Raw genomic sequence first — 12377 nt, forward strand, 5'->3', positions numbered from 1 at the left:
CGTCACCATGGATCCCATGCATCTTAATCTGCTGGATCAGCCTACCATGGGGGGGACTTTGTTGAATGCCTTACTAAAGTCCATGTAGGCAACATCAACTGCCCTACCCTCAATCATTTCTGTCACCTCCTCAAAAAAAACTCAGTCAAGTTTGTAAGACATGACATGCCTCGCATAAAGCCATGCAGACCATCCCTAATAAGCCCATGTGAATAAATCCTATCCCTGAAAACCCTCTCCAATAGAATAGTAACTGATGGACAGTTATGTAGTGTGCCTTTTTGTAACAACTTATTTGAAGGTTCTGAAATACCTGTAACTGCATTGAGATTGAATGCAATTAAAATAGAAATTAAAGCCTGTACAAATTTTGTAACGAATATATTAATTTATTAGAGCACACAAATAGAACAGTAGAATTATTCAGCTCCAGTATAGCAGCATTGGTTTGCAGCAATTAATAAAAAATTGTTTCTTCCTAATTTAGGATACAGAAATTACCACTGCTTTGTTAGGAAAAACTTGGTATCCCACCTTGCTAGACTAGAATGTGCATTGCATAGTCAGTCTTAATGTTTTAACACTTAGCTTTCCTGAGCTAGACCATGTTCAAGCAAGGTTCCTAGCTAAAATGTGTTAATTTTTTTTTGAGAAGCCTTTAAATCATATATTAAACACACTGGCTTGATTTACCCAAGCTTTCAGTGAACAAAAATGTTTTTCATTAGACAGTTCATGAATATTCTAACCTCAGATGAACTTCCTCGCATAAGAGAGCCCCATATCAAAAAGTTACTTTCAAGAATTTCTGTATTTTCAAAAAGGTTTTCAAATTTAAGTCATGAGAAAAGCTCAAAAAAATTATACAACTCATTATCCAGCAACTTGTCAAAAATATATTAATTTAAACAAAGTTGTTATTTCTCAAGTTGCTTCATTTGTAAACAAGTCATAGTTAGGCACTTTCTCAAATACATGTTTCATCAAGACCCTGAAAATATTGGATCCTGCTCTCCATTAGAAAATTGCAACAGTAATTGTTCTGTGATACATTCCTTGTGGAAGTTATAAACTGGCAGACAATAAGGTTGCAATAAAGTTCAAGCTCACCAAATTTATGGCCTTATTCAACTTCAGTCACCCAAGTGGCCACTTCTCTAAAGATCCAAAACAAAGTTTTAGCTAACTATTTGACGATGGAGGGTATCACAAAAGAGACTTTGTCCAATGTCCATAAAAACATATTTGCTAACTGAAAGAGTTACCCAGTACTCCTTTTAATTCAAAATATCATTCCAGATTGATCCTGTAAAAAAAATGCTTTATGTTAAGTGGGAATATTTACAGAAGTAGTCCTTATACAGCAGGATAAGCAAACAAAAAAATCATGACATTTAATATAGGACTTTCTGGTCTCTATGGCTCAATACCCAAGCAAATAGTGTAGGGCACCAAAGTATTGGAAAAAGTTAAAATTGTTCTTTGCAATGAATAAAATTTCAGACAAATTTCAGTATGGAATAGTTGGCAGTTTGATGAATACATTGTTTTCTCAGATGGCTTGGAACACAGAAATACATTAGACAAGGAGTCTCTCCCCTTCTATTAGTAACAGTGCCAGCATCAAAATTAAGGTGCTATCATTTCAGTTTCAAAGACCAATCCCTTGCCATAAATTGCAATATTGTTCTTGATAACAACTTGTGCATTAGCATTTCATAATTCTAGAGCTCCTAGTATTTCTTCCCACTTTTTTCTCTTCAAGCAATAAATCTCAAGACTATTGTCTTGTTATAAAATATCCACCCAATGTAATCTCTCTCTCTCTCCCCCCATTTATTCTGTTGGGGTGAGAATGAGAGAAATAAAAACAGATAAAGCAGAGGAGTGAGATCAGACATATTTACCTGCACAGATTAAAGAAACAGTACCCTGGTCACGTTAATGTGCTTTAGTACCCAAATGGCATTTTGCCAATCAGAGCCTGGCTCCAGAAGCTCATAATGGATATGTTTGCCCGCGGCAGAGGATGGGAGATTTTGATAAAAAAGGTTCCAAGTTCACAGAAATAGTCCACAATGGAAGTCAGTGCATTAACCTATTGGGCTCAAAGATTCAGAAAAATAGTTTAAACAGTTGTACTGAGCAAAATATTAAAATACACCAATGTATCTTGTGAATCTGCAGAATACAGACAAAGTACTATTTCCATTTCACACATTCTCTCATACTTCTGTCAGAGAAATAATAAAGTTCTTATTTCAGGAAGAGCAAAGTTTATTCATGGTCTCAACTTCAGTGCTGGATGTGTTAAAGTTAGAATTGAGAGGATTGAGGATAGAAGGCCACAGAAACCCACCACAGCAGAATTGGTTTTGCAGATGCCAAGTTTGTCTAGCGGGAGGGTGAGGTCACAGAGGTTTTTAACAATATCGAGCAATACAGGAGGATTGTTCCCAAGGCTTTGAAAAAGCAGCACAAAGAAAGCTTTAGTCTTGATCCTTGCTAACCAGATGAATTCTCTCTGCATATGATTGTTTTCCAGGGTGCTTATGGATTTACTCTGTTGTCTCTTCTGGGCAAGTGCTTCTTCTTTCAAGAGCTGGACAACCTCATAGACATCTCTCCCCAGGCTGACAATCAGTGAGAAGAAGTAGTAACGGTTGCATCGCCTGCTCCACTTCTCCTTGTCAATATTACTCAGTCCCACTGCTCCCGCCCAGAGAATATTATCACAAACATAGTACAGAGCCCGACTGAGAGGAATCACTGTGAGGTAAAACCGAAGCACTGGATCTGAAAGATGAATGTTCCTTCTGGCTGTTTGAACTGCATCCACTGTGTTACCCAAACGAAATACTGAAATAAAACAAAACAGCATTTAACTTCACGTGTTATCAGTGGTTAAAAAATAAAATGATTCTGGGTGAGGCAGAAGAAATTTAAATTTCGACATCCTTTCAGTTTTCTGGCTTTCAGAATGCAAGATTTCTTCCATTTGCAGTAATCACACACAGTAACCTTATGACCACCATGAACAAAAATACATACATCCTCCATGTGTTAGCTTGATTTAATCTGGCCAAAAGAAAAATTAGTCTTGGCCAGTTTGAATTGCTGTTTAAAAGACTCACACTGATGACAAGATTTATGGAAAAAAAGTTATGAATATTGCTTCATATCAGAAGACCAATTTTTCATTGTTTCTTGCTCTAGCAATTTCCATCACATCACGAATCAGCCAAAGATTTTATAATTAATTGAGCTGAATGCAGAATTTTCCTCCAAATGATAACGCCATGGATTCCTTCTTACTCACACAAAATATGTATTAGCTTGGATCAATTAGTAACCCTCTAACTTCTCAACAATGCTGTCTGTTTAAACCTCAGTGAACTGGTATAACTTTCAAACCCAGTAATGATGAAGGGCAAAACTATCCCTGTTGACTTTGGGTACTATTTAAACCTGGTTCCAACTGTATAATCATTCACTCACTTATGTCTTGAAGAACCTTGATGTAAATGCAAACACAGCCATATTTGTTCATTACAGTAAACACTTCAAATTTTCCTTAACCAGTTACATAATGCATGTGTTTAGTTACTATACACAGTAAACAGATAGTTTCATCTCTCCTTCAAACAATGTATAAAGCTGGTCTTTGTGGCATAGACAATTAAAACAATTCAAAGTAGACATTAATTGATGTTCCTTGGCACTTGTGATGAGCAGTACAAGCTGCTATCAAGTTATTACTCTGATTTTACATTAGATCTGTTCACTAGATGTTATGGGCTGTGCAGAGCACAGATCAATCACTCCCAGATTAGGAAACAAGAGCCCTTCACAATAATTTTAGCTTTCAACACAGGGGGCAAATTAGACACCAATGGTTGTAATACTGAGTGACATCATTTCTGTTACCATTAAATATGCATATAGTCAATGTTGAAAATATTTAGCAAAGCCAATTGTTACTTGAAGAGCATTTTCTCTTTTGTTTATTGTAATAGAAGAGGGAGGAAGGAAGGGCCAACTTGTTCTACTTTTCACTTTGTCAACCAGGTAATTTCTGTTCCTACCTACCCCAACCCAGCACTGCTATTGAACTTCACCAAACTGTCTATCAGAAGTACCTGGCACTATCCAAAAGCAACTAACATAAATGCCCAAGCCTGTATGTAACTTGGAGCTTTGCTCATGGATACTATACTTTGCCTGTAGTGAAGCCACCCTGACTGGATTTGCATTCTAGCATCTTACCTACCCATGGTATGGTGATCTGGTTGATATAATGTTTGTGTCTTCCCCTAACCCACAAACTCTGCCAGCCCACTAGCCTCAAATTTTTGGTTACAGCCTATTGTCATAAACTACCTTGGCTTGTTCCAAGTTACCCACAATCATTCCATACTCAAGTCTGCACTGACCCATCATTCTTGGCGATTTCAGTTGCTACACATTCTTCTTCTCTGCTAAATTCCCCCACTCAGTCAAGTTTCACTACTCAAAATTCATTGCCGTCTGTAGGTTTTCCATTGTCTCTCTTATCACATATTTCCATACCCCTTCTGACCCACTTCTTTCTGAATCTGCCAGTTCAAGTTCAATTTCAACCACCCAATTACCAAGACTTAAGATTTTTGTCAAGAAAAACAAAATGAAAGCTGTAACTTGAAGATTCAAATAAAATTACCCGCAAGTTGATCTCAGATTTACAAGTAGTTAGAAATTCTCACACTAATCCAATAATATCCTTCAAGTGCTTGCTTGGCTTAATTGAAAAGATTGGCATCTTTAAGCCTAAGAAAGCTTGGATCAGGGATTCTAACATGGGAGGACAGCGGATTCCATGATTGGGAAAATGTTACATTTACAATAAAGAGGATCAGGAGTAAACCAATTGGTTCCTTGGAGGAATTCTTCCCTTAGCCAAGTCTAGATCTAGGGATCAGTCTCAGAATAAGGGGTTGTCCATTTAGAGAGAGGAAAAAAAAGACTTTACTCAGAGGACAATGCATCTTTGGAATTTTCTATCCCAGAGGACCGTGGAGAAACAGTCACTGAATTCATTCAAAACAGAAACCAACAGATTTCTGGCTATTAAACAAAATCAAGGGATATGGGGATAGTGCAGACAAATGGTGCTATTGCAAAAGATCAGCCATGTTGAATGCTGGAGAAGCCTCAATAGGGCCAGATGGTCTTCTCCTACCCCAGATTCTTTTGGTTATACATGTTCTTGGATGATTTTTGTATAAAAGACCATTATGCTATTTGAAGACTTTTCTTGGGAACATTCTTTCTTCAGTATGAAACTATGATTTTATTTCTTTACTTGAAATTGGCTACCATGCATCAATATACTAGGAATCACACTTCTGATACAGTGCACTGGATGTTAAGTGCTTGGAAAATCCAGAGATATAATGAGTTATCAAATTTACTCTAAAGAGACAGCCCATGTTTGATCTAAATTCCCACTGCATTTCAGCCTTGATGCTACTAGAACAAACTGCAAGAAATCTGCTAATTTTATTAATTAGAAATGGGAAATCCTTGGAGAGAAGAGGCTCACAGAAAAAAATTGTTTCAAATTAATCCATTCACTTTTGATTAAATAATGCTTTAAAATAACAAAGAATTGTAGAGGAACACAATAACCCGCTTTTACAAACATCACTCCCAGTAACTGTACTCCAATGATCACCAAAACAGAATATGGAGTGCTGCTTTCTTCTCCCTTCTAAAACTGGTTGGATACTTACACTTACGTCCTGCATTCAAGTTAGACTCCAGATGTTTAAGTTTGGCAGCCAGCTCCTTGTTACTGCCATTCTTGTGAATTAGATAATTAAGTAATGTGCATGCATACTGAATGGTTCTGAAAGAAAACAAAATGCAAGCACAGAGCTTATTTCCTGCTACATGCAATGAAGAGCAACTAATGCTTAAGGCAAATGCGTGATCCTTAATAAATGGCTTGGACTGAAAACAAGGCAAGTCATAATGTGCCCTTTAAACTAGAAAAAGTGACAGATGTTTTACTAGTGTCGTCATGCAACATCCTACAGCAGTAGAGAGATTATTTGCAATGATCAAGCCAGTCTAGATTCAAAACCAGGTTTTATGGGTGAAATGATGGCAAAGGAATCATCCACATGAAGAATCTGGAGAGGGATTTTTGGAAGGTCAGTGCAGACAAATTAATTGAGAGTCAATGAAAAAATCAATAGAACCAGCAACTTAAAATAGTTTTTAAATGATGTGTGTAGATGGGTTAGGAGAAACTAATGTCTTGAAGAAGGGCAGCTACCATTTGCAGAAAAGGAAGCAAACATCTTTGTCTTGAACAAGTTTGGGGAGGAAATGGGTATATGTTGAAGCTGAGAAAAATATAGGCCTATGAGAGAGCAGGACAGCAGGGTTAATTTTTGGATTGCTTCAGTGTAAAGCACAGTATAATAAGCATTCAGACTAGAAATGTGGTGATCCACAATATTATCTATAATGAAAATTTAAAAGCAATTGCACTGCAAATCACTCAATAATAAAAAGGTGTGGACTAAGAAATGTATTTCTTCTGGTCCTTCACTATAACCAAATACAGAAACTGAGGTGCTTTTCTGTTACAATTAGGAGAGAATGTAAAACATGAACTTAGCTTCTTGAGGATATGCATTTTAGAAAGGCAGTTTACAAAGCAAGGAATCATAGTACATCATATTATTTTCTACACATTGCAAGATAATGCAAGTAATATCTGATTTGAGCACTCTAAGAAAAAATTCCTTCAGTCCCATTAATGTCATCCTAGGTTGAAGTTACATCATAATGCCACTTAGGTTGAATTTACACTGCTTGATTCACAACCATCAGGAATTTTATAGCCCTGCTCACAACAACTTCCATTTGTATAACACCCTTACTAAGCAAAATCATTCCAGCATATTTCTTAGGAGCATTGCCAATGTAAAGGTAAAGCGCAGCAGAGAGGTTCAAGGACTTAACTCCAGAGCTCAGGGTCTTGATAGTTAAAAATCATAGAACAATTAAGTTTCAGGGTGACCAAAGGCAGGATTGAAGGACCAGAGATAAGAGGCATAGATCGAGTGGACAGTCAGAGACTTTTTCCCAGTGCGACAATGGCTAACATGAGGGGACATAACTTTAAGGTGATTGGAGAAAGGTATAAGGGGGACTTTTTAAAAAAAAACAGAGTGGTGGGTGCGTGGAATGCACTGCCGGCAGAGGTTGTGGGGCAAATACATTAGGGACATTTAAGACACTCTTAGATAGACACATGAATGATAGAAAAATAGGGGGCTATGTGGGAGGGAAAGGTTAGATAGATCTTAGAGCAGGATAAAATGTCAGCACAACATTATGGCCCAAAGAGTCTGTACTGTAGCGTTCTATATTCTAATACAAGTTACAGAATTGGAAAGGTTTATAAAAATAGGAAAGACAAGACAATGGAGGAACTTGAAAAAATTGATGACAATTTTTAAACTGATGATAATACAAGTTAACCAGCACAAATCTGATAGGATGATTTTTATGGAAAATACAACATGGAAGGCATGCTTGAAGTTCTTAGGTACAGTCCAATCAATTAGCAGAACACTTCACATGCCTGGATACAGCTAGTAGGGTAGGCCCCACTCTCCTTCAACAAAGTTTAAATTAATGTCCCTGATAGCCCAGATGATTGAGCAACTTCAAACCAAGCTTGACAGTGCATTGGCTTTACATTGCACACAATGCAAATCTTCCTTCTCTAAGTCATTTAAATCCATTGAGAATCCAAATATGGAGTTTAGTGTCAGTGCAAAACTTGAATCATTTGGTATTCCTAACACTTTTATAGTGAAAAACATCAAGACAGACATCCAGAAAACAGAAGTCTCATACTTGGAATATTTTAGTTCTGCCCAAAAATCAAACCATATCCTAAAGTTACACTATTTATGTGTAGACACTATTTGCCTCAGATCAATAAAATTTATGTTATAGCAAAATGTACAGAACTCATTCAGAAACATTTACAAGATTCCTGATTATTTCTAATGTAGCTCTAATGTATTTCAATTGTACAGCAGTAAACTTCAATAAACATTTGGATAGAAACTAAATAAGTACATTCTGCCATTCCAAATACTGCAAGGGAACAATTAGATGCTTTAAGATTCTTTTAAAAAGTCAAGTGGCTTTAGGCACCAGGCACAACTTGCACAATATCTACATTGAAGTACAAACACTGGGAAGCTTTTGATTTCAATCTGGCTTAAATTATGCTTAAATTTGTCAGCTAGGAATGAAACCAAAGGGGCAGGGGAGATGGGGAAGGTAGCTAACTGCAAATGAAAATGCAAACTCCATTAAAATGCAAACAGGTCAGTTCTATGCATCGACAGTACATAACTTTATAATATATGAAATACACACCTGAAAATTTTGTCTCTACCTTGGCTGAGGGAAACAAACCTCACATAGGAATCCATGGAGGGGTACGGGAGGCAGCAAAGATCAGTGGAACTTGGTTGTAATAAGAAAACCTTTGAACCCAGGAAAAACAGACCCAAAAATAACTAACTTTCCCAGGGCAGCCACAGCCTCAGTCTGCAAAGCAGCAGGAAGAATAAAAGTAAAGCACGAATCTATATATATATATATATATATATATATATATATATATATCGCCTAAAATAAGTTAACTACCTCTACAACACTGATGCCACAGACGCCCCGCCATCTCACTGTCGTTCGAAGTAATGAATTAAATATGTTTTTATTTAACTTTTAATCAATTCTTTCTAAGGCCAAGAGAACTCGCCTCACTCCGGCCTTAACCCCAATCCCCTCTTCATCAGACCAGAGCCTCCCCCACAAACCTGAGATATTAATCAATCAAACTGAAACTCGCGATGATTTGCTTCACCACTGAAAACAAAAGGACTAAAATATCTTCTGAAGGGATGCGGTCACCCGATTCAAAACAACGAATTAACTAACTTTACAGCCTTTGGCTCCCTCGTCCCCTCCACAACCCGGGTGAAGGGCCGGCAGACATTTTGAAGGGACGGACAAGACTTCCGGTCCCGGTATCCGAGCAACAGGCGGTATCAACAAGCTGCACCCGACAGGCCGAACTGGGCAATTTGTCTCAGTCTCCCAAAATTGTGCAGGTTGGTGCATTTATTTGATTTCATTGTATTTTTTTATTGTATGTGTGTTTTTTTGTGAATTATTCTTCCTTAAAAGCTCTTATCATCTGCTGGGGTGAAGTCTCTGGCCAGCAAGATGTCACTTCTGGAAAGTGTAAGAGTCTACGTTTGTTATAATATATTTTAGTTACTTGCTTGTTATAATGTTGATTCCACTATGGAAGGAGAATAGGGAATGCCTGCCTGGCTTTGCATTGGTAGGTCTGAACATTAAAATGTGTTTTATTCTTTGCATGAAAGTACATGTGCAGCAGAAAATCAGGTAATTGGTTTATTATTGTCACAAGTGAAAAACATTCAGTTGGAGAGGTCTATATGGCATAGGTGTAATTTCAAGTTAAGTTGCTGCACAATTACATTAGGGCATAGATAGGGTGAATGAACACAGTCTTTTTCCCAGGGTTGGGAATCAAGAACTAGAAGGCATAGATAAGATATAAGATATTTATTTATTAGTCACATGTACATCAAGACACACAGTGAAATGCATCCTTTGTGAAGAGTGCTCTGGGGGCAGCCCACAAGTGTCGCCATGCTTCCGGCACCAACATAGCATGCCCACAGGTCCTAACCTGTATGTCTTTGGAATGTGGGAGAAAACCAGAGCACCCGGAGGAAACCCACGCTGACACACGGGGAGAACATACAAACTCCTTACAGATGGTGGCAGGAATTGAACCCGGGTCGCTGGCGCTGTAATAGCGTTACGCTAACCGCTACATAGGAACCCGTGGGGCAACTTTTTCATAAAGAAGGTGGTGCGTATATGAAACGAGTTGCCAGAGGAAGAGGTTGAGGCAGGTACAATAACAACATTTAAAAGACGTGGATAAGTACATGGATAGGAAAAGTTTAGAGGGATATGGGTCAAATGCAGGCAAATGGGACTAGCTTAGGTGGTCTTGACCTGCTGAATTCTTCGAGCATTTTGTGTGTGTTGCTCCAGATTTCAGCATCTGCAGAATCTCTTGTATCACAGTTGGGGGCAGCAGTTTATGAGTGGTAGGTAGTTTGTGAGATGATATGTTTCTTTTGCTATTTATGCTAGGCTTCTGTCTGCATCTGATGCATTGCTTGTGGTTCTTAATATAATCCTGAATGTTCCTTCTCCATCTTGAACCGTCAAAGGCAATTGAGATGTTTTTCTTTCAAGGAGGCTTTGAGCACATCCTTGAGTCTTTTCCTCTGTACACCTGATAAACTCTTGGAGTAGAGTATTGTTTTTGGGAGTCTGTTGTCAGGCATGCGAATGACATTGCCTGTTCAGTGGAACTGAATGAGTCTAATTAGAGCTTCAATGTTGTGAATGTTGGTCTGGGAGAGTGATGTTGATTCATTTATCCTTCCAGTAGATTTAGAGGATTTTGCAGCAACATTGATGGTGTCTTCCCAGTCCCCGAGGTTCCTGCTGTTGGTAGTCCTGGTCTCAGATGCATACAGAAGGACAAGGACACTGATGCCCCAGTAGACTTTAAGTTTACTACCAGGTTTGAGGTCTTTACCTTCAAAGTCCTTTCCCTGAATTGACCTAAGGTTCTACTGGTGCATTGAAGGTCATCGTGAATTTCCTCATCAATGTCTGTCTTCACTGAGAGGTGATCCAAAATATGTAAAGTGGACCAGAACCTTCATTGTTAATAGTTTTGTAAAGAGGGGGTTGGTCTTACAGATGTCTACCCAAACAGGAGATCTAAAGAACAGATGTGGGTGGAAAGAACGCAGGATATCAAGCAACTTGCTGACATACGTGACATGCACGTTTTTCAACAATATGAAGGCCATCTAAGGCCCAAATACCAAAGGCCTCACCTCACTGACAGGCAATAACAGAGGTAAACTTATCAAAGACAGAGAGCAATCAATGACCACTATAAGGAATTTCTCAAGGATCTCCTGAAGCATGACCCTGTCCTTGATGTGAGCACCCTTGACTCAATCCCTATTCCAGCATTCCTGACCAACAAGAAGACAAAAAGTCATATCCTAACTAAAAACAAAAAGATTCTGAGGCAGACAGTTCAGGGGAGAAGAGTTTCAGCTACAAATCCACAATCTCATTGTCCACATCTGGGAAGAGGAGCATATACCAGGGGACTTTAGAGTTGCCATAATTATGACTATCCTTAGGAAAGGGGACGTCCAACTGTATTAATGACAGAAGGGTCTTTCTGTATCTGCCACAGGGAAAATTATTGCCCGGGCACTACTTAACTGCCTCCTTCCTGTGGCGAAACAGCTGCTCCATAAATCATAGTGTAGATTCCATCTACCTAAGGATACATTGAACATAGTCTTCATTACATGATAAAGAGAAATACAGAGAACAGCAACGGACCTCATCAAAGTCATTAACTTCATCAACTGGGAAAGACTGTGGAGCATCCTTCTCAAATTCAGCAGCTACAAAATTTTGTCCCCATCTTACATTTACTTTATGATGGCATACAAACCATGTTCATTACCAAAGGGTCTACAACATAGCCAATCTCAGTAAAGATCAGTGTTAAACAAGACCCATTGCCCTGATCCTTTCTCATTTTTTCTCATCGCAATCCTGCACCTCACCGCCAACAAATGTGACAGTGAAGCTCATTTTCAGAATCGTAATCTCAATCATCAAGTTGAGGTCTGCAGATGATACTTGTAAGTGTATATGTACATACATAAAGTAGTAATTTTTCTTTGTTTTACAAACCAATTCATATTGAATCTGCAAGCTACTAGCACAAACTGAGTGTTGAAATCAGCATTATTGTTGCTTTGGCTTTGCTGGCATACCACATGACTCTCCTGTCCAATAGGATCACAGCCATGAAACCAGCTATAGTGCATTTCTGCAAATGGGCACATTACTGTTCCCTGTCAGAATAAATTTGTTTATTAGAATTGAACATTTTTTACTTTTGCTGTGAGGTTAGAGGAACCAAATCCGCAAAACTGGTTCCACCTAACAACTTTGTTGGAGTATTGTGGTGCCTGAAAAAGGCTGCTCATGACAACCTTCTTGAAACAAATAGCATTTACCAGTTACAACATCATTAAATGCAGAGTAAAGCTTCATTTGTCTTCATCAAGCTTCATGCTTCAACTCAGCCTCAAAAACACACTCCCAGTTTAACAATTTTGCATAGTTCTCACTTGTCATTT

General features: G+C 38.3%; 2 protein-coding genes across 4 annotated transcripts in view; one reads left to right on the forward strand and one right to left on the reverse strand.

The window, feature by feature from the left end:
- Nucleotides 1-372: 372 nt before the first annotated feature.
- Nucleotides 373-9173, reverse strand: pex11a (peroxisomal biogenesis factor 11 alpha). 3 transcript variants are annotated; one of them, XM_052040516.1, is made up of 4 exons: nt 9019-9173; nt 8452-8561; nt 5772-5887; nt 373-2859 (listed from the first exon to the last, which is right to left on the reverse strand). In XM_052040516.1, the coding sequence occupies exons 2-4, from the start codon at nt 8505-8507 to the stop codon at nt 2282-2284; spliced, it is 750 nt and encodes a 249-aa protein (XP_051896476.1). In that variant the 5' UTR covers nt 8508-8561; nt 9019-9173; the 3' UTR covers nt 373-2281. The 3 variants fall into 3 exon arrangements, with proteins under 3 accessions (XP_051896476.1, XP_051896477.1, XP_051896475.1); XM_052040517.1 differs by having other exon boundaries at nt 8898-9050; XM_052040515.1 differs by having other exon boundaries at nt 407-2859; nt 8452-8625; nt 9019-9068.
- The window catches only part of wdr93 (WD repeat domain 93), a 43077-nt gene continuing 39855 nt past the window's right edge, over nt 9156-12377 (forward strand). Inside the window, exon 1 of the mRNA XM_052040267.1 lies at nt 9156-9191. The gene's annotated coding sequence lies outside the window, so the exon portion shown is untranslated. The remainder of the gene's footprint in view (nt 9192-12377) is intronic.

The sequence above is a fragment of the Pristis pectinata genome, chromosome 28, assembly GCF_009764475.1.
Source record: "Pristis pectinata isolate sPriPec2 chromosome 28, sPriPec2.1.pri, whole genome shotgun sequence".
Classification (NCBI taxonomy): Eukaryota; Metazoa; Chordata; class Chondrichthyes; order Rhinopristiformes; family Pristidae; genus Pristis; species Pristis pectinata.

Bases quoted from the DNA above. Each gene is read 5' to 3' on its own strand.
- pex11a (XM_052040516.1), bottom strand. From the start codon at position 8,507: ATGGATTCCTATGTGAGGTTTGTTTCCCTCAGCCAAGGTAGAGACAAA. The intron at 5,888-8,451 runs GTGTGTATTTCA...GTTTTCTTTCAG, and splicing joins GGTAGAGACAAAATTTTCAG to AACCATTCAGTATGCATGCA. The intron at 2,860-5,771 runs GTAAGTATCCAA...GTTTTATTTCAG, and splicing joins CTTGAATGCAGGACGTAAGT to TATTTCGTTTGGGTAACACA.